The sequence below is a fragment of the Macaca thibetana genome, chromosome 8, assembly GCF_024542745.1.
Source record: "Macaca thibetana thibetana isolate TM-01 chromosome 8, ASM2454274v1, whole genome shotgun sequence".
Lineage (NCBI taxonomy): Eukaryota > Metazoa > Chordata > Mammalia > Primates > Cercopithecidae > Macaca > Macaca thibetana.
This window is the reverse complement of record NC_065585.1, coordinates 722,752-747,288: the sequence shown is the minus strand read 5'-3', so window position 1 is coordinate 747,288 and position 24,537 is coordinate 722,752. Positions and strand designations below refer to the sequence as shown.

Below are 24,537 nucleotides of genomic sequence, written 5' to 3'. Positions count from 1 at the left end.
CAGTCTCGCTCTGTTGCGCAGGCTGGAGTGCAGTGGCACAATCTTGGCTCACTGCAACTTACACCTCCTGGGTTCAAGTGATTCTCTCGCCTCAGCCTCCCGAGTAGCTGGGATTACAGGCGTGTGCCACCACATCCTGCTAATTTTTGTAGTTTTAGTAGAGACAGGGTTTTGCCACACTGGCCAGCCTGGTCTCAAATTCCTGACCGCAGTTGATCTGCCCACCTTGGCCTCCCAAAGTGCTGGGATTACAGGAGTGAGCCACTGCGTTTGGCCACTGCAACTGCAATCTCTGCCTTCCAAGTTCAAGCGATGCTTGTGCCTCAGCCCCTCCCAGGTAGCTGGGACTACAGGCGTGCACCACCACACCCAGCTAATATTTATATTTTTAGTAGAGACGGGGTTTCACCGTGTTGACCTCAGGTGATCCACCCGCCTTGGCCTCCCAAAGTGCTGGGATTACCAGTGTCAGCCACTGTGCCCGGCCTAACCATTTTTGATATAACTTTTCTTGACTCTGTGTCAAAACTGCTTGCTGTATCAACAGACTCAGCTCTAGGTGATAGAAATCGTTGTGTTGGCTCACATGCACACAGGCATTGATTGTGGAACGCAGGGTGCTGCTGGGCTCTTGTGCTCGTGCACACAGGTAGGGGTAGATGGGGCAGCTTGTCAGGACAGGCAGGCTGGTTTGCAGAAAGGGCCGCTGGGCTTGGCCTCTCCCTGTGCCTTCTCGGGCAAACGCCATGGAACGTCTGCTGGTAGCTCTATCACCTGTTCATTTCTTCAGTGTTTTTGAGGCAGCTCGGTGCCAGCCACAGAAACGAGGTGGCTGGCGGCCCTGCCTTCCCCGTCAGTCACTGACCATTGCAAGCAAGTCCTGTGCCTGCCACAAGCAGTTAGGTTTCTCTCACACGCCTGGGTCTCGACGAGGGTCTTGGGGTCTAAAGCTGATGCGCTCTGGTCCAAAGCCAGCACGGCCCACCGAGTAGCCTTTGAGTCCCAGAGCACATTTAGAAACCCTGGCCCAATTCGGCCCGGCGCGGTGGCTCACGCCTGTAATCGCAACACTTCGGGAGGCCAAGGCAGGTGGATCACTTGAAGTCAGGAGTTCGAGACCAGCCTGACCAACAAGGAGAACCCCATCTCTATTGAAAATACAAAATCAGCTGGGCATGGTGACACATGCCTGTAATCCCAGCTAGTTGAGAGGCTGAGGCAGGAGAATCGCTTGAACCTGGGAGATGGAGGTTGTGGTGAGCTGAGATCGTGCCACTGCACTCCAGCCTAGGCAACGAGCAAAACTCCATCTCAAAAAGAAACCCTGGCCTGCCAGCACTTTGGGAGGCCGAGGCGGGCAGATCACGAGGGCAGGAGATCGAGACCATCCTGGCGAACACGGTGAAACCCCGTCTCTACTAAAAATACAAAAATTAGCCGGGCGCAGTGGCGGGCGCCTGTAGTCCCAGCTACTGGGAGGCTGAGGCAGGAGAATGGCAGGAACCCGGGAGGCGGAGCTTGCAGTGAGCCGAGATCGCGCCACCGCACTCCAGCCTGGGCGACAGAGCGAGACTCCATCTCAAAAAAAAAAAAAAGAAAAGAAACCCTGGTCCAACCCAACCAACAAACTCCAGGTGCTCTGCTCTTTATGGGGGCCCAGAATGGGGCCTGAGTGGGGGGGTCTCCCTGGAGTGATGGGGGACACAGAGCCCACCTGGGCTGCGCATCAGGAATGACTGTGGGCCCTGTCCCAGGCAGGTACGTGAGCTTCGCAGAACGCAGGGACAGGCCTCTGGTCATGGCCAGCCTTCGAGAAGCCACTCTGACCTCAGCCTCTCCCTGTGCACCTGCGTGTGGTCTGCTCGCTGCCTGGCGCCTCATTCCAGGGCTGCCCAGCTGGTCCCCAGAGTTCCCCCAGGGCCCCCACCCTGATGTCCTCCTAGCTGGGGCCAGGCCTGGGGACACCCCTCCACCCCAGCATCCCATCCTCTTGCCTAAATCTCCTCCAGGAGCCCAGTACCTGCTCAACAGACGCCCAGGATGTCCCCCACTTCCTGCCTTAACTGGGCTTTCTTCCCTGCAGACCTTGCCTCCCCAGGCCTTGGAGACCCACCTTCCTGGTGTCCTCCTCTCTTCCTAGCGGACCTCAGTCTGCAGGTGACCTTGACCCTCCTGTGACCTCTGCTGCCTCAGCCCTGCCCCCTTGCTGCCATCCTTTCCCTTCACAGACAGCCTTGGAACCCCATCTCTCCAGGGGACACCACCATCCATACTGTCCCCTACCCCATCTCACCCTTGAGGGTGGCAGGGAGTGAGGGTGGCATGGACACAGGCTGCCCATTCTGCAGATCTTTTTTTGAGTCTCGTTCTGTTGCCAGGCTGGAGTGCAGTGGTGCGATTTCAGCTCACCGCAACCTCCACCTCCTGGCTTCAAGTGATTTTCCTGCCTCAGCCTCCCGAGTAGCTGGCACTACAGGCACGCACCACCACGCCCAGCTAATTTTTGTTATTTTTAGTAGAGACGGGGTTTCACCATGTTGGTCAGGATGGTCTCAATCTCTTGACTTTGTGATCTGTCGGCCTTGGCCTCCCAAAGTGCTGGAATTACAGGTGTAAGCCACCACACCCAGCCTCTTTTTTTTTGAGACCGAGTTTCGCTCTTGTTGCCCAAGCTGGAGTTCAGTGGTGCGATCTTGGCTCACTGCAACCTCCACCTCCCAAGTTCAAGCGACTGCTGCCTCGGCCTCCCGAGTAGCTGGGATTACAAGTGTGCGCCGCTACACCCGGCTAATTTTTTGTGTTTTCAGTAGAAACGGGGTTTTACCATCTTAGGCTGGTCTTTTTTTTTTTTTTTTTTTTTTTTTTTTGAGACGGAGTCTCGCTCTGCCGCCCAGGCTGGAGTGTAGTGGCCGGATCTCAGCTCACTGCAAGCTCCGCCTCCCGGGTTCACGCCATTCTCCTGCCTCAGCCTCCCGAGTAGCTGGGACTACAGGCGCCCGCCACCTCGCCCGGCTAGTTTTTTGTATTTTTTAGTAGAGACGGGGTTTCACCGTGTTAGCCAGGATGGTCTCGATCTCCTGACCTCGTGATCCGCCCGTCTCAGCCTCCCAAAGTGCTGGGATTACAGGCTTGAGCCACTGCGCCCGGCCGCTTAGGCTGGTCTTGAACTCCTGACCTCTGGTGATCCGCTCACCTCGGCCTCCCAAAGTGCTGGGATTACAGGCGTGAGCCACCACGCCCGGCCTCTTTTTTTTGAGACCGAATTTCGCTCTTGTTGCCCAAGCTGGAGTGCAATGGCGCGATCTTGGCTCACTGCAACCTCCACCTCCCAGGTTCAAGCGACTCTCCTGCCTCAGCCTCCCGAGTAGCTGGAATTCCAGGTGTGCGCCACCACGCCCAGCCTCTTTTTTTTTTTTTTTTTTTTTTTTGAGACCGAGTTTCACTCTTGTTGCCCAAGCTGGAGTGCAGTGGTGCGATCTTGGCTCATTGCAACCTCCACCTCCCAGGTTCAAGCGACTCCTGCCTTGGCCTCCTGAGTAGCTGGGATTACAGGTGTGTGCCGCTACACCCGGCTAATTTTTAGTATTTTTAGTAGAAACGGGGTTTCACCATGTTAACCAGGCTGGTCTTGAACTCCTGGCCTCTGGTGATCCGCTCACCTTGGCCTCCCAAAGTGCTGGGATTACAGGCGTGAGCCACTGCACCCGACTGCAGATCTTTTTTGGACGGAGTCTTGCTCTGTTGCCCAGGCTGGGGTATAGTGGTGCAATTTCGGCTTACTGCAACCTCCGCCTCCTGGGCTCACACGATCCTCCTGCCTCAGCCTGCTGAGGAGCTGGGACCACAGGTGTGCACCACCATGCCTGCCTAATTTTTTGTATTTTTGGTAGAGACAGGGTTTCAACATCTTGCCCAGGCCAGACTCGAACTCCTGAGCTCAATCCTCCCACCACAGCCTCCCAGAGTGTTGGGATAATAGACATGAGCCACCACACCTGGCCCTGTTCTACTGATCTTGAGCTGAGACTGACCTGCAGGGCCACAGGACACTCCATGAGCTCAGCAGTCCCCCCTGTGCTCACACGGGCCTGTGGGGCTATAGGCTGGACCCTGGCTTCGCCTCACCCTGGGGACATGAAGGGCTGGCCGGAGTGAAGCTAGACCATGAGGGCTTTGACAAGAGGACCAAGCACTGGGGCCCTGAGCCTGTCCCCCTGGAGACTGAGGCCACCCCTACCCGCAGGTCTCTGAAGGTCGGCCTGCAGATCTCCCTGGACTACTGGTGGTGCACCAATGTTGTCCTTCGAGGGGTGGAAGAGGTTTGTCCCGGTGCCCTGGGCACATGGTGGTGGGCATGAGGTGGTGGGCCGGGTGGGACTGAGGAGGCAGCCACCTGTCCCCATGTGTTCTCTCCATGCCTGTGGTCAGAACAGCCCGGGCTACTTGGAGGTGATGTCTGCGTGTCACCAGAGGGCAGCTGATGCCCTGGTGGCAGGGGCCATCAGCAACGGGGGCCTCTACGTGAAGCTGGGCCAGGGGCTGTGCTCCTTCAACCACCTGCTTCCCCGCGAGTACACCCAGACCCTGCGCGTGCTGGAGGACAGGGCCCTCAAGCGGGGCTTCCAGGAGGTGAGTGCTACGCTGGGGCAGAGGGAGGTGGGGGCTCCAGCAGTGGCCCCAGGCTGCTCTGAGCACCTGTCCTTCCAGGTGGACGAGTTGTTTCTTGAGGATTTCCAGGCCCTGCCCCATGAGCTCTTCCAGGAGTTTGACTACCAGCCAATTGCTGCTGCCAGCCTGGCACAGGTGCACAGAGCCAAGCTGCACGATGGCACCAGCGTGGCTGTGAAGGTATGTGGGGACCACCTTGTTCAGCAGTGGACTCGGAGTGCACAGGGGACCCCATGTCCTCACCATGCCCTCGCCTAGTGCAGGTGCAGTACATCGACCTGCGGGACCGCTTTGACGGGGACATCCACACCCTGGAGCTCCTGCTGCGGCTCATTGAGGTCATGCACCCCAGCTTTGGCTTCAGCTGGGTCCTCCAGGTACTGCCCCACCCCTTCCTCGGCCAGCAGGAGCAAGCACGTAGGCAGAGCTGGTCCTCAACCACCATCTGGCCCCCAGGACCTGAAGGGGACCCTGGCCCAGGAGCTGGACTTCGAGAATGAGGGCCGCAACGCGGAGCGCTGTGCGCAGGAGCTGGCGCACTTCCCCTACATCGTGGTGCCCCGCGTGCACTGGGACAAGTCCAGCAAGGTGGGCTGGGCCAGGCCTTTGGGGTGGGCACAGCGCCGGGCCTGCTGAGCCCAGCCTCTTGCTCTCCCCAGCGCGTGCTCACCGCCGACTTCTGCGCCGGCTGCAAGGTCAACGATGTGGAGGCCATCAGGAGCCAGGGACTGGCGGTGAAGGACGTGAGTGCGGGGGCGGGGGCGGGGGCGGGGCGGGCGGGTGCTACGTCCACTGCAAGGTCTCTCCTCTCCCCAGATAGCAGAAAAGCTCATCAAGGCCTTTGCTGAGCAGATATTTTACACGGGCTTCATCCACTCGGACCCACACCCTGGCAACGGTAGGAAGTTACCCCGGGGGTGGGGGGTCTCGGGGTGGGCGCGGCGCGACCTAACAGGCTGTATCCCTAGTTCTGGTGCGGAAAGGCCCGGACGGGAAAGCGGAGCTGGTGCTGCTGGACCATGGGCTCTACCAGTTCCTGGAGGAGAAGTGAGCGCGGGCGGGTGGGCGTGGGGCGGGGCAAGCCTCTCCTGCCACAGGGGGCTCATGGCTGCGGGCCCATCCACCCAGGGACCGCGCAGCCTTGTGCCAGCTGTGGCGGGCTATCATCCTGCGGGACGACGCCGCCATGAGGGCGCACGCAGCCGCACTGGGGGTGAAAGGTGAGGGCGTGCGGGGGTGGCCGGGGCACCACAGAAGGGAGGCGGGCGGCGCGGAGCCCAGCTCAGAGCCTCCTCCCTCCTCAGACTACCTCCTGTTCTCCGAGATGCTCATGCAGCGCCCCGTGCGCCTGGGGCAGCTGTGGGGCTCACACCTACTGAGCCGCGAGGAGGCAGCCTACATGGTGGACATGGCTCGCGAGCACTTCGAGGCCATCATGGCGGTGCTCAGGGCGCTGCCGCGACCCATGCTGCTAGTACTGCGCAACATCAACACCGTGCGCGCTATCAACGTGGCCCTTGGCGCCCCCGTGGACCGCTACTTCCTTATGGCTAAGAGGTCGGTGGCCCGAGCAGGCGCCCGCGGTGGGGCTGGTGTGGGGCTGATGCGGCGCTAATGCGGGTGTGTGCAGGGCTGTCCGCGGCTGGAGCCGCCTGGTGGGCGCCACGTACCGGGGTGTCTACGGCACCAGTCTCCTGCGCCATGCCAAGGTTGTCTGGGAGATGCTCAAGTTTGAAGTGGCGCTCAGGTGAGCGGCTGCGGGGCAGGTGGATGGCGGGGGCCTGCTTCCCACTCACCTGTGATCCACCTCCCCACCCACCTGTGACCTGACCCGCACAGGCTGGAGACCTTGGCCATGCGGCTGACTGCCCTCCTGGCTCGTGCTCTGGTGCGCCTGAGCCTCGTGCCCCCAGCGGAGGAGCTCTACCAGTACCTGGAGACCTAGGGTGCGCGGCCCGACGACCACGGCAGCCGCCTGGGGCCTGCGGGGCCCTTTACGCCTTGAGCCGACGGAGGTGGCGGGGCTGAAGGTGTGGACGCCCCGAGCCCCGTGGGCACTTGCACTGGGGGGCTGTGACCGCAGCTGGGCCAGGAGGCCGTGTAATGACCACACACAGTCCTCTCAAACAAAAATATTTTTCCTTGTGTTTTATACAAAAAGGGGGGTGGGAGGTAGTGCGGTGGTGCTGGTGGCAACGGCATCCACGGGGCTAGAAGTGGGCGGTGACGCGGTCCGTCTCCAGCAAGTCGTCCAGGATCTGCAGGGGACAGACGGGTGGATGGGTGGGTGGGGACCTGCACGGAGGGGCGGGCGCAGACTGGGGCGCGCACTCACTATGTCGGGCGTGGTGCCGATCTTCTTCGCTAGCTCGCTGCGCTCCATGGTGCTCAGGTACAGGTAGCGGTTGAGCAGCTCGCCATCCAGCACGTTGCGCACAGCATTCTGGAGGGTGCGGCGGTCCACGTGCAGCATCCTGGGGCGTGCAGGCAGGGGCGTCAGGGCAGGCTGGGGCGTCAGGGCAGGCTGGGGTGGAGGGGGCGCTGCACAGGGGCGGGGCCGGGGCTCACCGGAAGGCACGGGGGTTGAGGCCGGCGTGGTGCGGAAGCATGGTGGTCAGCGCGTTCTGCAGCATCAGCAGCCGCCGGTAGGTCTTCTCCTGCATGGGCAGCAGCAGCCCGATACCACCGTCCAGGGTGGCTGGCGGTGGGGAGGGTTTCGGTGTGAGCCAGGCCAACCCTAGGGCCCCCCACCCAGACACACCTGCCCCCCACACTCACCAAACCACGTGATGTGCTTATTCTCCCACACGACCGACTTTTTGCTGAGCCCTTCGGTGGCCCCCCGGCATGGGGTCCTCCAGAACGTGTTCACGTGGGCACCCACGTGGAAGTCCGCCCTGCGCAGTAGGCGCATGCCCCCAAAACTCTCCTTGGCTAGACCAGAAAGGCCTTGGGTCACTGTCAGCCCAGACCTGGCCCAGGCAGAGGGGGTGGAGGAAGCACTCACCTTCGGGCAGGTACATGTACACCATGAGGTTGCGGTCACGGTCAGACACTGGGGAGCAGAGGCCCAGAGTCAGCCCCGGCCACCCCCAGAGCCTCAGCTCCCCAGGGCCCTGCCCACATACCCAGAAAACCCAGCTGGGCGTTGTCCACCATGAAGTCCACGCTGTACACCTCCAGGGGCTTGGCATCCTGGGGGCGGGAAGGGGTGTCAGAGGTGCCTTGGGTGGCTACCCACCCAGACACGGGCACCGTGGCCACAGGCGTACCCGCGACACCAGGCTCAGTGTCTTGCTCTCCTCCTGGTAGCGCAGCAGCGAGATGCTCTTCATGACGTCGGCTGCCAAGATGAAGTTCTTGACGCTGATCATCTGGTGGATGTACAGCTGCGTGTCGATGAAGGCCATGCCTGTCAGCTCACTGGCCCGCAGGCTCCACAGGAAAATCTGGGGGCGGAGGGAAGGCTGAGCAGGGGCAGAGGCCGAGCTGGGTGGGAGTGAGGCGGGGGCACGCGCCAGGTGGGACTGGCGCACCTTCTGGCCGATGGCGGACACCAGGTGGCCGTTGCAGTGGCAAAGGGCAGTCACAGGCCCCTTCTGCTCCTTCTCGTAAAGGACTTTGAACTTGTTCTTGGTCAAGGGCTGGCCGGGCTCAGGTACCACCTCAATCACATCCATGATCAAGATCTGGAGGGCATGGGGATGGTGTGGGAATGGCATAGGGGCTGCCAGGGGCTGCCTGCTCCCGCCCCCGCCCACTGGCCCCTTACCCGTCCTCGGCACGTGACCTCCTCCCCCTGCATGAGGCAGGTCCCGGCGGCCACGTAGCCTTTGAGGCCTGACACAGTCTCCTCGCTGCGCAGCGACACTGTCTTCATGCAGGTCACGTGCTCCCACTCCTGCAGCTCGATCCTGTGGGGGCCGGGGCCTCAGATGCTGCCCCGGGGGCCTTGGGCAGCCCCCACCCTGGCCCAGCCTCACCTGGCATTGGGAATAGCCTCCCAGCTGACTGGGGAGATGAGCTGGATGGAGAAGGCCTCCTGCTGGGGGTGGATGTACCGCTCATCTGTGGGGACCAAGGGTGACAGTCAGGGCGGGGCTTCCCCGAGATGGGGCTGGGGATGGGGGAGCGTGGTGTGGGCGTCACCACCTCTCTCGATGGTCTCAAACTCCTTCTCCTCGCCAGTCATGCGTGGGATGCGGGCACACGGCGTGTTGGTGCTGGTGGCTACAGCATACACCTGTGGGTTAGTGGTGGGGGTCACATGCCAGTGGTGAGGCCCAAAAGGTCCCTGGTGGGGCGGGGGCGGGGGTGGGGGTGGGGGTGGGGGTGGGGGGCAGACCTTGGACTCCACGTGGTAAGCCACATAGTGGGCCGTGCAGCGCAGCGGGATCTTCCTGACAGGCCATGGGGCGTCATAGGACAGATAGGCAGGCAGGACACTGATCCTCAGCTCGCCCTGGGGTGGAGGCACAGGGTCAGGGGATCCAGGGCTAGCCAAGGGCAGGGGCAGGTGGGCCCAGGCCGCCAAGAACCCTGGGATGTTGCCCTCAGCTCTTCGGGAGCAGGGGTGGGTGAGGGGCAGCTGTGTCCACGAACGTCCCGGAATGGGCTGCTGCTCAGCCTCTGGGGCTCCTGTCCATTTTCCCAGGCTCAGCTAGGGCTAGGGATGTTGGCCACGGGGGGGGGGAAAGCTAGGCCAGGAGGGCACTGGAGGCTGCAGATAAAGGGTCCACAGACTGCCATGCTGGGGACTGAAAAGCAGGCAGAGGGAGCCAGGGCTGCCCTCTTTCACGGACAGTCCTGAGTCCTCAGGTGCCTGGGAAGCACTCACCGCATCCCAGTCAGGGCCTCAAGCGACCTGGAGTGTTGTGGTGGCTTAAATGGGGAACCAGGATCAGAAGGCATGTGCACCCTCCCAAAGTCACAGAAGAGCCAAGGGGCAGAGCTAGCGCTCAAGTCAGCTCTCCTGAGAACTGCAGAGGCCGGGCCCTGTGAGGGCTTGCCCAGCTAGCCAGCAGAGCAGTGGCGGGGACCCCAGGGGCTGCAGCCCCAACTCGAACCACCCCTTTCCAGACCTTTGGTGCACCAAGCCCCAGGTTCCACCTCCTCGGCCTCAACCCCATTGCCCTCTGGACACTCCTTCCTGATCCTCAGGTTGGAGCCAATGGTCCCTTCTCCTGTTCCCTCCCCCTCAGCCCCCAGCTGGGGCAGCATCAGCCAGTGCTGCTGGGAACTGGCCAGGCCCCACCTGTCTGTTGAAGTACAGGAAGCCGCGGGGACAGTTGACATTGTGGAATGGAGCGAAAGAGTCGACGGGGCCATCGATGGCCATGGGGTGCAGCCGCAGAGCCCCTCGGCCAGTCACCAGCAGCCAGTGAGGGGAGGGGCCGCAGATGAACACCTGGGGGCAGGCACTGTCAGGATGCTGTGGATAAGGCCACATCTCTCTTCTACCATAGTCCCATGCAAAGGCGCTGGCCTACCCCTGAATAGCCATAAATATCCTCGAAGTAGCGGAAACGCGCCACGCGGCCCCGGGCCCCGGCCCCCTCCTCCGTGCCGCCACCTTCTGCTTTCTTCTTGGATGGCTTTGGCTTCTTCTCACGGAAGTTGATATTGTGAGGGACCTGGGGGGGAAACCATGCAGGTCCTCCAGGGGCTCCGGGTCTGAAACCCATCCCTTGTGCCACACCCACCCCACGCCCCTGCAGTCCAGCCACCGGCACCTTCTTAAAGCGGACTTTGAGATTGCCCTGGCCGAGCTGAGAGTCGTGGGGAAAGGCCTCGTAGATGAGCAGCTCCTGGTCCACATGCACCTGGCAGGGTGAGGGGGGGCCGTGGGGGGGATGGGGCGGGGCCGTGGGAAGGGGCGGGGCCGGGCAGGGCCATGGGAAGATGGGATGGGCCATGGGAAGAGGTGGGCTGTGGGTAAGGGCAGGGCTGTGGGGAAGATAGGGCGGAGCCATGGGGAGGGGCAGGGCCATGGGGAAGATGGGGCGGAGCCATGGGAAGGGGCGGGGCCGTGGGGAAGATGGAAAGGGGAGGCCAGGTCAGGCGTTCTCACCAGCAGGTAGGGCCTGCTCTGGCGGCTGCCCAGTGCCACCAGCAGCACCTCCTTGACGAGGGGCAGCTCCCCCTGGCGTGTGGCCTCCTCCCTGCGGGCCTCGCCCTGTGTAGTGGGCTGTCCAAAGGAGCTGTCCACGAGGACCCGCTGCCCCACAGGGAAGTTCTTCACCAGGAACACCAGCCGCCAGTCGGGGAGCTGGTAGATCTGCGGGGTGGGCAGCAGTCAGTGGAGGCAGGCAGGCAGAGCCGGCTGGGCCACAGCGCAGGGCACCACCTACCTCCATGGTGCCATTCTCCCGCACCAGCAGGCACCAGTGGGTGGGCTCTGCCCGGAAGGGTGCAGGGTCCCGGTCAGCAGGGGGTTGGCTGCTTCTTCGGGCCTCCTCCTTGCTGGGGCTGAAGAGGGAGCCTGAATCCCCATACAGCATCTCCTCCTCGTCATCCACGGTGGGGCTGGGGGCCAGCAGAGGGTCACAGGCAGCCTGCCAGCCACAGGGACCCAAGCCCCTACCTGTGCCCCCGGCCCCCACGCACCTAGTCTCCGAGCCCAGGCCCTCGGCCTCCGAGCCAATGCGGCCTCCCAGCTCATCACGGGCCCCGCCCAGGCGGCTCTCAGTGGTGAACATGCCGCTGAGGTCTCGGTACAGGCACAGCGTGATGACCTTGGACTGCTGTGGGGAGAGGGGTGGGCTCAGTGGTGGACAGGGGGCGGGGACGGGTGGACGCTGGAGATGAGGGGCCTACATGGTGCAAGGGAGGCTTGTGCAGCGCCAGGCGGTGGTGGCGGCCACCGTAGGAGTCACTCTTCAGCAGGAACATGGTGACGTGGCCCTCGGCACTCATGATGACCACATAGGGGTCGGCCACAGCGCACTGCACGATGGGGGCGCCCAGGTCCACAGGGATGAAGTGCAGCTGATTCACTGTGGGCATGGGGCAGTCAGCACGCGCCTCCCCAGGGCTCACCCGCTGCCCCACCCCGCACCATCCCCACCCACCTACCTCCTTCCAGCAGGCGGATGCCCAGCGGTGACACTTGGACAATGTAGCGGTTGTCCCCGATGTTCCCAGCAAAGACCGTGGGGCCCTGCGTGGCAAAGCCACTGGTGTCCAGCTCCATGATCTCCTGACCCGTCTGCAGAATCTGCGGGCAACAGCTGTGAGGGAGGCACCCCCCGAAGGGGACCCCAGCCCCAGGTCCCAGGCTCTGCCCCTTACCATGGTTGAGTCTTCCCGGCTCAGAATCAGGAATCCATGTCTACGGCCGTCATCGTCTGCTTCCGGGCTCCTGGCTTCCTGCTCTGTGCCCTCCCCCTTGGGATTGTCCTCCTGTCAGCGCCAAAGGGGAGCAGGCTGGGAGCCACAGTCCAGTGAGGGCAGGCACGCAGGTGCGACCTGGGCCCCCCCAGTCCACAGGAAGGCAGTGCCGGTCCCATCCCAGAGCCTCCCTGCAGCGGGCTCGCACCTACCTCTTCCTTACGCACTGGGGCAATGACTGTCCACATGTCGTAGCAGCCGGGAAGCTCAAAGGTTGTCACCACCTGGGGCCGGATGCTCTTCTAGAATGGTGATGGGGTGGGGGTGTGATGGGGCTGTGAGCCCACCCAGGTCCCACCAGGAGGCGCCCGCCCCTACCTGCCCACACACCTGCAGCACTGACAAAGCCCCGTTCTTCCCGTGGCCAGAGCAAACCACGATCTCCAGGTCCGGCTCAGGACTGTTCTGAAACTGCACAGGACTCAGGAGTGAGGACTATGCCCTCCACCCCCACTCACACTCCAGCTCCTGCCCACAGCCCTGACCACGACCCTGGGCACCTCTTCAGAGAGGAAGGCAGGCTCGCCCATGGCAGCGTTGGCGCACGGTCCGATGTTGAGGATGCTGTCACACACCTGCGGCACAGCGAAAGTCAGGGGCCGCTGGGGGCACTGGCTGGGGTGGAGGCCCTGCTGCCTCAATCTCACCTCAAAGGAGTAGGTGGCCAGCTGTGTGCCTGACTGGGCCTCGCTGCCGTACACTTCAATCTCGTCCACCTCATCCTGCGGCACCGATTTACCCCCAGCTGCACAGAGAGCTCCCCTGAGCACAGCCCTGGGTCACCGGCCCCACTCCTGACCAGCCCCGGCCCGGCCCTCACCTGACCAGCCCCGGCCCGGCCCTCACCTGACCAGCTGGCCGTCGCGTCCACTCGCTTCTTCTTTGAGGGAGGCTCTTCCTGTGAGGCAGGAGGGGCGCTGAGTGGCACGCCGCGGCACTGCCCACATGAAGGGTGGTGGCCCGACGGGCCTAGGAAACCCACCTTGTCAGCAGCCTCACGGACAGCACTGGCCGGGGGCTCCTGCAGCTTCTCTGTGTACTTGAGGAGGAGGGAGTTGCCCAGGCGAGAACCCAGGAACAGGTACCCGGGCTCCATGGTGACCATCTGAGGGAGGGCAGGCGGGTGAGGGCGGGACTGGGCCTGGACCCAGAGCCAACCCCCAGTCCCAACTCACGCTGGTGGTGAGGACGCTGGCGGCCGCCTTGTCAAAGTGGAATGCTCGGACGCTGCGCATGCCGTCGGTGATGAGGGTCAGCACGTAGCTGGGGCAGGGAGAATTCTGAGTCGGGGACGGGGACCCTGGGGGAGTGAAGGGGGCCAGGAGACCCTAGGGGACTTGGGGGGATGGTAAGGGCAGAGTTCATGGACGGGGGAGGGGCTCACATCTCGCCGCCCTTGAGGGAGATGACCATCTTGTCGTAGGAGATGAAGGTGGCCTGCGCGCAGTCCAGGGTGATTCGCACACCCTCCTGGGTGCCTGTGGGGTGGGTGGTCAGGCCGACTGGGCAGGCCCAAGGCATCCCTGCCCCACCCCAGCCACCCCACACTCACGTAGCGGGAAAGCTGTGGTGCCTGTGGTGAGGCTGTTGAGAGCCACACCGTATGGGGGAACGCTCTGGTTCAGGTACAGCAGAGAGTTGACGGCAAAGACCACCACCCCACCTGGAGGTGGACACAGGCTGGTGGGCAGGCTCAGCGCTCCCTCCACACACCCCCATCCACTCCCAGGATACTCACCTATGGGCTTGGGCACAGCCAGAGCCTGGGTGCAGTCAAAGGGCAGGCTGGTGAGGGACCAGATGACGGGGTGCACCTTCTGCGTGATGTTCAGTGAGATGGCCACGATGGAGCACGTATCCTGCCGCACAGCCACGCGCCTGGGGATGCCAGTGAGTCAGCCAAGGGCCTTACCTCCCTGCAGAGATCCAGGCCCCGCTCCTCACTGAGCAAGCCCCCTCCCCAGGCCCCGCCCCAAGCCCCACCCACACCCCATAATCCCTGCTCCAAACCCCACAAACCCCACCTGTGCCCCATGAGCCCCGCCCCAGGCAGAGGCAGCTGGGGGACCCACAGCGCAGAGGGGCCTCCTTAGGGGGCTCACCCAGGCCAGGTCTGGTTGGGCTCGAACAGGATGAGCAGGGTGGGCTCATAATAGCCATGCAAGAACTGTAGGTCGATGATGTTGAGCAGCTTCTCGTCTAGGGCCCGGACATCGATGATGTAGCTGGGCAGGAAGCTGGACCTCTGCCTGGGGGGCCAAGGGCTTCAGCAGGAGAGGAGGGGGTGCGGGGAGGGGAGCTTGGGCTCCGGGGCCCCCCACCCGAGCACCACAGTCTGCCTCAGCTGGCACTCACCCCTCACCCACGAGCCCCTCGTGCTCCTCGGCCAGGCTCTCCCTGCGGAAGGGCAGGACCACCAGTCGCGTGCCGTAGACAAGCATGGCTGCGCAGCGCCCATCGGGGTCCACCCGCACTCGCGGCGTGTGTACGTTCTGCACAAACCCGTCCTGGGGGCAGAGGGGGCATCAGCCAGGCCCAGCATAGGAGACTCCAAGGGAAGCACTTGGGGCAATAGAACCCAGCTGCAGGGGGAGGGAGGGTGGCTGGGCTGGGGCCTGGGTCAGGGCGTGAGCATGGCCCTACCCGAAGCTCAGGCTCCTCAAAGTAGTGCAGCGACAGGGTCTTCAGGTCATGGGTGCCCGGGTCGTATTCCACCACAGACAGCTGGGGTCAGAGGGCACAGCCGTGGCTGCCGACTGCCTGTCCTGACAGTGTCACCCCCGGCAACCAACAGCTGTGCCCAGGCCCACCCCACCAGGCCCTGGCACCCACTCCCACGCCTTGGCCAGGCCCACCCCGCCAAGCCTACCACTCACCTTGGCATCCTTGAAGCTTAGGAGCAGGGCATCCCGCTTGGCTCCTGCCAGCTGCACGCTGGCCATGGACATGACGTTGCCAAAGAAAGAGAAGGAGGCAGCGAGCTCGAGCTTCTCCCGGTGGGCCTTCCCCTCTAGGGGAGACACCAGGGCTCAGGGTCAGGGCCCAGCCATGCCTGGCACCCGCAATGGCACCCACAGGGCCTTCCCCTCTAGGGGAGACGCCAGGGCTCAGGGTTAGGGCCCAGCCATGCCTGGCACCCACACTGGCACCCCCACAGCCCCAGGCCACCCCACCACACTTACCTGTGCTCCTGTCATTCTTGGTCAGAGCCTGGAGTGGGGAGAGAGGGCAGTGAGGGGCTACATCTGGCAGCTCACCTCATCCAGGGAATGAGAAAAAACCACCACGGCTGGCCCCTGCCTCCTGGGAGCTCTGCCCAAACCCTCTCTGCAGCAGGGAGGGAGGGAGGGAGCAGACCAGGGGCTTCTGGAGACAGCTGTGCACACCCCCCACCCAGTGACCCCCGTTCATGCTCTCATGCCCACGGCGCAGCCCTGGCACAGGCCCCTCCCCAGGAAGCCCCTACCTCACAGCTCCCTAGCAGCCCAGAAATCCCTACCTCACGGCTCCCTAGCAGCCCAGAAATCCCTACCTCACAGCTCCCTAGCAGCCCAGAAATCCCTACCTCACAGCTCCCTAGCAGCCCAGAAACCCCCACCTCACGGCTCCCTAGCAGCCCGGAAACCCCCACCTCACGGCTCCCTAGCAGCCCAGAAACCCCCACCTCACGGCTCCCTAGCAGCCCGGAAACCCCCACCTCACGGCTCCCTAGCAGCCCAGAAACCCCCACCTCACGGCTCCCTAGCAGCCCAGAAACCCCTACCTCACGGCTCCCTAGCAGCCAGGCCCTGTGAGGCAAATACTCAGGGTCAGAGTGCACTGTCTCTGCATCTGCACACCCCCAAACCTGCCTGGTTGCACACTCACAGCAGCCCAGCACCGGCCCCTGGGTCCGAATGTCACAGGATAGGAAGCCAGAGCCAAGGGGTACCTGTAGCTACTGATCCTTGTGCCTGTTAGAGAGGAGGAAGCCCTGAGCTATCCTGACACCTTGGGCTCCCTCAGGCTGCCTCTCTACCTCCTCCCTTTTCACTGCTGTCCCAGAAGGATAAGAGGCTGTGTCTTCTTTGCTAAGCAGCTAGTTTAGTTAGCATACTTATATACCATTGCCTCAAGGCAAGGAAAAAGTGGGTTTTTTTATTTGTTTGTTTGTTTTTGAGATGGAGTCTCACTCTGTTACCCGGGCTGGAGTGCAATGGCATGGCACAATCTTGGCTCACTGCAACCTCTGCCTCTTGGGTTCAAGTGATTCTCCTGCCTCAGCCTCCTGAGTACCTGGGATTACAGGCGCCTGCCACCATGCCCAGCTAATTTTTGTATTTTTAGTAGAGACGGGGTTTCACCATGTTGGCCAGGCTGGTCTCGAACTCCTGACCTCAGGTGATCCACCCGCCTCAGTCTCCCAAAGTGCTGGAATTACAGGTGTGAGCCACCTCGAGGTCATTTTTCATGATGGACTTGTGCTATGGGGAGGGCATCCTGGAAGCTGGCTAACAGACACAGAAGAGGCATCCACAAACCAATACCCATCTCACAGCGACAAGGGCAACTCCAGGGCTTCACCTGCAAATTCTACCAAAGGTTTCAGAAGTAATAACAAATTTAAAAAAAAAAAAAAAAAAAAAACAACTCACTCACTGGTGTGGGACTGATGGCACCGCAGGCGGCTCTGGCCACCCCAACAGCCCACAGACAGATGGGACAGGAAGTGACACCAATCTCCTCAAAACACTTGCAGATGAGCCCAGTGACAAGCAGGAGTATTATAACAAAACTGGGTTGAGTTATTCCAGGAACACAAAACTAGTTTTCGACAAGAACAGGCATCACTAAACTTACCATGTGTCAAAATTAAGGAGAAAAATCGTGTCACTTTAATGGACACAAAAAAGCATCTGATAAAAGCATTCATGTTAAAAACTCTTAGTAAAGCAAAAATAGGAGGAATTTTTTTTTTTGAGACAGAGTCTCACTCTGTGGCCCAGGCTGCAGTGCAATGGCGCAATCTCGGCTCACTGCAACCTCCGCCTTCCAGGTTCAAGCGATTCTCCTGTCTCAGTCTCAGTCTCTTCAGTAGCTAGGATCACAGGCACGCACCACCACGTCCGGCTAATTCTTGTATTTTTAGTACAGATAGGGTGTTTACCATGGCCAGGCTGGTCTTTCTTCTTTTTTTTGAGATGTCGTCTTGCTCTGTCGCCCAGGCTGGAGTGCAGTGGCGCGATCTCGGATCACTACAAGCTCCACCTCCTGGGTTCACGCCATTCTCCTGCCTCAGCCTCCCAAGTAGCTGGGACTACAGACACCCACCACCACCCCCGGCTAGTTTTTTGTACTTTTAGTAGAGACGGGGTTTCAAGGTGTTAGCCAGGATGGTCTCCATCTCCTGACCTCGTGATCCATCAGCCTCGGCCTCCCAAAGTGCTGGGATGACAGGCGTGAGCCACCGCGCCCAGTTACCAGGCTGGTCTTCAGCTCCCGACCTCAAGTGATACAATCGCTTGAATAGTGACCAAACGCCAGGCGCGGTGGCTCACACCTGTAATCCCAGCACTTTGGGAGGCGGAGGCTGCAGTGAGCCGAGATCGCACCACTGCTCTGCAGCCTGGGGGGCCAGAGAGAGACTTCGTCTCACAAAAAAGAAAATGTTTCCCTCTTGGTCGGGACCAGTCAAGGATGCCTGATCCCCTCTACCAAGTATAAGGCCAGTACACAGAGATCAACTGCACTTCAGTGTACATGCAAGAAACGGGTAACCACTCAGAAGAATTTTTTTTTTTTGAGACAGAGCCTGGCTCTGTCGCCAGGCTGGAGTGCAGTGGTGCGATCTCGGCTCACTGCAAGCTCTGCCTCCCGGGTTCAAGCAGTTCTCCTGCCTCAGCCTCCCACGTAGCTGGGACTATAAGCGCATGCTCTCACGCCCGGCTAATTTTTTTTTTTTTGTATCTTAGTAGAGTCGGGGTTTCACTGTGTTGCACAGGCTGGTCTTGAACTCCTGACCTCAGGTGATCCACCCGCCTCGGCCTCCCAAAGTGCTGGGATTACAGGCGTGAGTCACTGTGCCCGGCCACCACTCAGAAGAATTTTAAGAAAAATGTATACATAGTCAAATGGTCTAATGTCTAACTGGCATCTTGGGGAAACGGGAACAGAATAAATAGCTAAAGAAATAGTGACCAAATGCCAGGCGCGGTGGCTCACACCTGTAATCCCAGCACTTTGGGAGGCCGAGGCGGGCGGATCAAGAGGTCAGGCAATCAAGACCATCCTGGCTAACACGGTGAAACCCCGTCTCTACTAAAAATACAAAAAATTAGCCAGGGGTGGTGGCGCCTGTAGTCCCAGCTACTCGAGAGGCTGAGGCAGGAGAATGGCGTGAACCCGGGAGGCGGAGCTTGCAGTGAGCAGAGATAGCGCCACTGCACTCCAGCCTGGGCGACACAGTGAGACTCTGTCTCAAAAACAAAAAAAGAGGCTGGGCACGGTGGCTCACGCCTGTAATTCCAGCACTTTGGAAGGCCAAGGCAGGTGGATCACTTGAGGTCAGGAGTTCGAGACCAGCCTGGCCAACATGGTGAAACCCCCATCTCTACTTTTAAAAAATACAAAAAATTAGCCAGGCGTGGTGACGCGTGCCTGTAATCCCAGCTACTCAGGAGATTGAGACAGAAGAATTGCTTGAACCGGAGAGGGGGAGGTTGCAATGAGCCGAGATCGCACCACTGTGCTCCCATCTGGGCAACAAGAACAAAACTGTGTCTCAAAAACAAAAAACAAAAACAAGGCCGGGCGCGGTGGCTCACGCCTGTAATCCCAGCACTTTGGGAGGCCGAGGCAGGCGGATCACAAGGTCAGGAGATCGAGACCATGATGAAACCCCGTCTCTACTAAAAATAGAAAAAATTAGCTGGGCGCAGTGGCGGGCGCCTGTAGTCCCAGCTACTCGGGAGGCTGAGGCAGGAGAATGGCGTGAACCCGGGAGGCGGAGCTTGCAGTGAGCCGAGATTGTGCCACTGCACTCCAGCCTGGGCGAGAGAGCAAGACTCCGTCTCAAAAACAAAAACAAAAACAAAAACGGACTTTTATTAATTTCAACAGTGTTGTTTGTATATTTTCTTCCCCATAAAGGGGACTTTTGTACTGCCCAAGGCCACATGCTCGCCCATTTCCTATCCATGCCTTCTCCTCCCTCTCTCTGCAAAGCAACAGCCCCTCAACACCCTGAGGTGCAACTGGCCTTGCTTCTTGCCTCCCCCAGAGACAGGTACCAGCAGACACCCCCCACCCTCTTCACTGCGCCCATGTTCTGTGCCTGCCTTCCCATGGCCATGGGTGCGCAGGTCACACTCAAGCCAAACCAAGCCTGCACTTGATTCTCTGGGACAGATTCAAGACAGCTGCACGAGGCCGGGCACAGTGGCTCAAACCTGTAATCCCAGAGTTTTGGGAGGCCAAGGCAGGTGGATCGCCTGAGGTCAGGAGTTCGAGACCAGCCTAAGCAACATGGTAAAACTCCATCTCTACTAAAAATTAGCCGGGCATGGTGGTAGCGCCTGTGGTCCCAGCTACGCGAGAGGCTGAGGCAGGAGAATTGCTTGAACCCGGGAGGCAGAGGTTGCAGTGAGCTGAAATGGCGCCATTGCACTCCAGCCTGGTGACAGAGGGAGACTCTGTCTCAAAAAAGAAAAAAAAAAAAAAAGACAGCTGCACGAAAGGTGGCTGTCTCCCTCCCTCTCCAGGTGAATCTGGGCTAGAGGCTGCCTTTAGGGCAGACTGTTGTGGCAGGGATGTGCCCTCCTGGTCTAGCCCTTAAAGTGACCGGCAGCTTCTGCCTTAGGCTCCTTGGGCTCTGAGTTCCTGCAAGAAGCTCAACTACACCAACATCGCCATGCTGCCGGGAAAATCCAGCTAGCCACGCTGGGGGACAGGGGAGAGTAGAGGGATGAGGGGGGGGGTAGGGGAAGACACATCTGGCCTGTTCCCAGCTCTTCAAGTCATCCCTGTCAAGGCTCAGCCCTGGTGGAGGAGCGCCAAGGGATCCCCACACACTGATGGATTCCTGAAAACCAGACTTCCAGGTGTGTGCAATTATGATGAAAGACTTCATTTCTATGTTCCAGGGCAGTTTGTTACAGAGCCATGACTAGACTGACCCTAGGAAGATGGCTTGAGCCCAGGAGTTTGAGGCCAGTGTGGACAAAATAGCAAGACCCCATTTCCTAAAAACAAAAAACAAAAGAAGAAAACCTCTTTTCCTGCCATTTACGGCTCCATTTCCTGCTTCAGTTTACACACATCTCCTCCAGAGTTGTCTCTGTTCACTGTTACTGACTCTCCTCCTCTGCAGGCTCTTACCGCTGCTCCAGTCAGACCACAACCCCTCATGGCCCCAGCCTGCCCCGTCGCAGTCACATCACCTGAGGCTCAGCAGCATGGGACCCAGCGTCGAGTCCCTCCCCAGCTGCCCTCCCTGGGCCTCCAGGGCCCTGTCCAGCTTTCCCCCTGCCTTCCAGGCCATGCGACCTCCACCTCTTTCATGGCCTCTCATCTCCCCAATCTCTCAATGTTGGGGTGCCCCAAGACCCTGTCCTGGGCTATACTCTGGGTGCCAGTTTCCAAGGGCAGACACCACCCCCAGGCTGAAGACTCTGGCTTTACCTCCATACCAGACCTCACTCCTCAACTCCTCAACTCCTGCCCTGCACTGCTGCCCGATGTGGAATGAGCACGTTGGCTGACCTCCAGTGGCAGCGTCCACGGCAGCACAACGCCCTCTGCAGTGAATGCTGGGAGGTGCTGCAGCCTCCACCACCCCTACCAGGGTTGGTAGATATGACCAGCAGAATATGACAGTTTAATAGTGTACTAGTTCATTTTTTAGGTGGAGTTTTGCTCTGTCGCCCAGGCTGGAGTGCAGTGGTGCAATCTCGGCTCACTGCAACCTCCGCCTCCGGGTTCAAGCAATTCTCCTGCCTCAGCCTCCCAAGTAGCTGGGATTACAGGTGCCTGCCACCATACCCAGCTAATTTTTGTATTTTTAGTAGACACAGGGTTTTGCCATGTTGGCCATACTGGTCTTGAACCCATGACATCAGGTGATCCACCCACCTTGGCCTCCCAGAGTGCTAGGATGATAGACATGAGCCACTGCGCCTGGCCTCTTTTTTTTTTCTTTTCTTTTTTTTTTTTTTTGAGATGCGGTCTCACTGTGTTGTCCAGGCTGGAGTGTAGTGGTGCGATCATAGCTCACTGCAGCTTTGACCTCCTGGGCTTGAGCGATCCTTCCACCCTGGCCTCCCATGTAGCTAGGACTACACACAGGCCAGCTAACTCTTTTTTTTTTTTTGAGACAGAGTCTCACTCTGTTGCCCAGGCTGGAGTACAGTGGCCAGATCTCGGTTCACTACAAGCTCCGCCTCCTGGGTTTACGCCATTCTCCTGCCTCAGCCTCCTGAGTAGCTGGGACTACAGGCGCCCGCCACCTTGCCCGGCTAGTTTTTTGTATTTTTTAGTAGAGATGGGGTTTCACTGTGTTAGCCAGGATGGTCTCGATCTCCTGACCTCGTGATCCGCCCGTCTCGGCCTCCCAAAGTGCTGGGATTACAGGCTTGAGCCACCGCGCTCGGCCACCCAGCTAACTTTTATATTTTATATTTGGGCCAAGCACAGCGGTGCACTCCTGTAATCCCAGCACTTTGGAAGGCCAAGGTGAGTGGACTGCCTGAGCTCAGGAGTTTGAGACTAGCTCGACCAATGTGGCAAAACCCTGTCTCTACTAAAAATACAAAAAAAAAAAAATTACCCGGGCGTGGTGTCCCACACCTGTAATTCCAGCTACTGGGTGGAGGGGCTGAGGCACAATAATTGTCTGAACCTATGAGGCAGAGGTTAAAGTTAGCGTGAGATCACACCACTTCACTCCAGCCTGAGTGACAGAGCAAGACTCTGTCTCACCAGGAAAAAAAAAAAAAATTGTAGAGATGGGGTCTTGCTATGTTGCCCAGGCCAGTCCTGAACTCCTGGCCTCAAGCAGTCATCCCACCTCAGCCTCCCAAAGTGTGGGGCCATAGTTGTGAGCCAATGCACCCAGCCTGAGATTAGGTTACAGGACTCACTGTGGCTTCAGTCTTGGTGAGTCTCTCATTGTGAGGGAGGCTGCCATGCTGTGAGTTGACCCAGGGAGGGGCCCATGTGGCGAGAAACTGCAGCCTCCTGCCAACCATGTGTTCGGAGCAGAAACTCCAGCCCTCGTCAAGCCTTCAGAGGATGGAGCCCTGGCCAGCAAACACGTGTATGCTGGGGTAGGTGCCCAGGAGGGTTGGCCTCCTTTGGCCTACGCCTCTGACCCATCTGTTTGCTGGGTCAGCCCCTATTCACAACCCTCTTGTGGCTCCTCCCTGCTTTGTGGAGAACAGTCCTGACCACAGCCTACCTCCCTCCATCCCACCACCACATCCACTCTACACCACGGCCACACCGTGCATGACTCTCCACCCTCAACTGCTTTGGACCTGTGCACAGGCTGTTTCTTCTGCCTGGAACACCCTCCTCTCACCTTCCCTGGGCCTGGGTAAGAGTTACTCCTCCCTTCAAGAACAATGGAGAAACTGCCTCTTGCAAGTAGCCTTTCTGGACCAGCTTTCAACCCTCTGGCAACCAAAATGCCACTGTATTTCCCAAACCCTTGAGGCACGTGCCCCAGTGTACCAAGACTCCTGTCAACAGTCTGTCCCCATCCTAGACCTGGCCTTGTTCCTGGTGCTAGGAATGTCCTTCCTCTGATAAACTCCCGCTCTGCCTCAGACAGGCTCTTCTGATCATGCGACTGGAAATACAGAGTTTCCTTCATTCACTCCTTTATCCCCGCAGCAGCACTTGCTTCAGGGGCAGGTGTGTTTATTTAGATGTTTCCCTCCCCCAAGTGTCTGCAGGTGTGGTTCACATGGTATCCCTGCTACCCAGCACACAGTGGGCGTTCGTTCCTTCCAAACAACTTGCTGAAAACACAGAAGAGCAAACAAGACGGCTACGGCAGCGCGCCCTTCCCGGTGGGGCAGGAAGGGAGGCAGGACAGGGTAGCAGCCGAGAAAGGACCTGAGCACAAGAGATTCTGGGTCATATCCTGGCTCCTGAGGCAGGGGAACCTTAAGCAAATCACTGAACTTGTCTGGGGCTTGGCTCTTCCATCTGCAACTGGGGGCGGTGAGAGCACTCACGTCGCGGAGAGCGGGGAGGGCGCCCAGGGCCCGACCTACCTCGGCGTCGCGGTTGAGGCGGTACACGTAGAGCTGCGAGGTCCCGGCCACCACGAGGTTGCGCTCGCTGTTGTTGAAGAAGTTGCAGTACATGGCGAACTCCAGGCCGGTGGGCGGATGCGCCTGTTTGTACACGGCGTACATGGCGCCAACCCGGGCTGCGCAAGGCCGGGAGAGGAAGAGTGAGCGGGGTCGCCCGCGCAGGACCCCGGCCCCGTACCGCGTCCCTCGCCGGCCTCGCGCTGCCGCCTCGGCCGCCCTCCCGGCTGCCCACCTGGCAGTTGGAGCCGACTCGAGGGGAACCGGGACGGCGGCGAACTTGGCCCGGCCGGGCCCAGAAGCTGGGCGCGAAGGTTCCGGGCTTCGGCGCCTGCGCAGCGCCGCCCCGTGAGAGCTGCTGCAGGGGCGACAGCGGCCCCTGGTGGCCCGGGGTGCGGGGCGGCCTGGCGGCTCGGCTCCGGGCGGGACGTCCGGACTCCAAACTCCTAGCGCGCGAAGTGCGGGGCCTCCGCTGCGGGCGGAGTAGCGCGGGTGAGAAGCCGCAGGGGCGCTGGCTGCAGCGGCTCGGGGTCCGCCGGGGATGCGTCTCCACCAGACCCAGGAGGGCTGCAGGGAGAAGCGACTCCGCTGCTAGCCCCCAGGTGCAGGGGGCCGCGCCGGGGTCCGGAAGAGGGGGCGGGCGCCTTGCCAGCGTCGGGGGCTCCGAGAAAGCTTCCTAGAGAGGCCGCACGCCCCCTCTGCTCAGTGTCCCCTCGCAGAGCCACCCCCGCCGCCAACACTGCCGCGGAGGACGCAGGACCCCGCAGGCCCGCGAGCCCAGCGCTGTCCGTCCGCCTTGCTCACTGCTGCCTACCCAGGGCGGGCCCAGTGCCAGCTTCCAGGAGCTTGGATCCTGGACCAGGCACGGGCCTAGGACCTCGAAACGGAATCATGAGAAATAAAACAAGAAAGTATCGTTAGGCGCAAGAAAATGGCGTGGAAATATGTGTTTTTGTGGCATCCAAATCTACTCACTTGCTCATTGGGCAGTGGGGGAAGGGCCACTTGGATGCTCAGGCATGTGACCCCTGAGCCACACTCAACCTCCTTTTAAAAGTCAATAGGAGGCGATAGCTGACGCCTGTAATCCCAACACTTTGGAAGGCCAAGTTGGGCGGATCACCTGAGGTCAAGAGTTCCAGACCAGCCTGGCCAACATGGTGAAACCCAGTCTGTACTAAAAATA

General features: G+C 60.3%; 3 protein-coding genes across 6 annotated transcripts in view; 2 read left to right on the top strand and 1 right to left on the bottom strand.

Annotated features, from left to right (window-relative positions):
- ADCK5 (aarF domain containing kinase 5) overlaps window positions 1-6,794 on the top strand; it is a 77,705-nt gene extending 70,911 nt beyond the window's left edge. For 2 of the 3 annotated variants that reach the window (XM_050800897.1, XM_050800899.1), the window contains 12 exons: window positions 4,244-4,319; window positions 4,429-4,629; window positions 4,708-4,848; window positions 4,932-5,045; window positions 5,125-5,256; window positions 5,328-5,411; window positions 5,485-5,566; window positions 5,637-5,715; window positions 5,797-5,888; window positions 5,973-6,225; window positions 6,299-6,415; window positions 6,508-6,794. In XM_050800897.1, the coding sequence (XP_050656854.1) occupies window positions 4,244-4,319; window positions 4,429-4,629; window positions 4,708-4,848; window positions 4,932-5,045; window positions 5,125-5,256; window positions 5,328-5,411; window positions 5,485-5,566; window positions 5,637-5,715; window positions 5,797-5,888; window positions 5,973-6,225; window positions 6,299-6,415; window positions 6,508-6,613 (1,477 nt within the window). In that variant the 3' untranslated portion in view covers window positions 6,614-6,794. The remainder of the gene's footprint in view (window positions 1-4,243; window positions 4,320-4,428; window positions 4,630-4,707; window positions 4,849-4,931; window positions 5,046-5,124; window positions 5,257-5,327; window positions 5,412-5,484; window positions 5,567-5,636; window positions 5,716-5,796; window positions 5,889-5,972; window positions 6,226-6,298; window positions 6,416-6,507) is intronic. The other variant, XM_050800900.1, reaches the window with a different exon arrangement.
- The window catches only part of KIFC2 (kinesin family member C2), a 109,983-nt gene continuing 89,640 nt past the window's right edge, over window positions 4,195-24,537 (top strand). The window contains exon 1 of the mRNA XM_050800842.1: window positions 4,195-4,198. The gene's annotated coding sequence lies outside the window, so the exon portion shown is untranslated. The remainder of the gene's footprint in view (window positions 4,199-24,537) is intronic.
- Window positions 6,791-23,682, bottom strand: CPSF1 (cleavage and polyadenylation specific factor 1). Of its 2 annotated transcripts, XM_050800829.1 has the most exons (38): window positions 23,587-23,682; window positions 23,313-23,470; window positions 15,240-15,267; window positions 14,934-15,067; window positions 14,701-14,781; window positions 14,413-14,564; window positions 14,160-14,306; window positions 13,796-13,935; window positions 13,610-13,720; window positions 13,442-13,535; window positions 13,233-13,320; window positions 13,040-13,162; window positions 12,904-12,955; window positions 12,705-12,802; window positions 12,558-12,632; window positions 12,388-12,468; window positions 12,210-12,299; window positions 11,959-12,069; window positions 11,743-11,884; window positions 11,485-11,663; window positions 11,275-11,411; window positions 11,019-11,193; window positions 10,739-10,945; window positions 10,401-10,490; window positions 10,158-10,301; window positions 9,923-10,075; window positions 9,014-9,130; window positions 8,821-8,911; window positions 8,652-8,736; window positions 8,441-8,582; window positions 8,205-8,357; window positions 7,941-8,117; window positions 7,797-7,863; window positions 7,676-7,723; window positions 7,447-7,602; window positions 7,237-7,366; window positions 7,004-7,142; window positions 6,791-6,926 (listed from the first exon to the last, which is right to left on the bottom strand). In XM_050800829.1, the coding sequence occupies exons 2-38, from the start codon at window positions 23,454-23,456 to the stop codon at window positions 6,879-6,881; spliced, it is 4,329 nt and encodes a 1,442-aa protein (XP_050656786.1). In that variant the 5' UTR covers window positions 23,457-23,470; window positions 23,587-23,682; the 3' UTR covers window positions 6,791-6,878. The 2 variants fall into 2 exon arrangements, with proteins under 2 accessions (XP_050656786.1, XP_050656785.1); XM_050800828.1 differs by having other exon boundaries at window positions 13,610-13,935.

Bases quoted from the DNA above. Each gene is read 5' to 3' on its own strand.
- CPSF1 (XM_050800828.1), bottom strand. From the start codon at position 23,456: ATGTACGCCGTGTACAAACAGGCGCATCCGCCCACCGGCCTGGAGTTC. The intron at 12,300-12,387 runs GTGTGTGGGCAG...TCACCATTCTAG, and splicing joins GGGCTTTGTCAGTGCTGCAG to AAGAGCATCCGGCCCCAGGT. The intron at 8,912-9,013 runs GTCTGCCCCCCA...ACTAACCCACAG, and splicing joins CTTACCACGTGGAGTCCAAG to GTGTATGCTGTAGCCACCAG.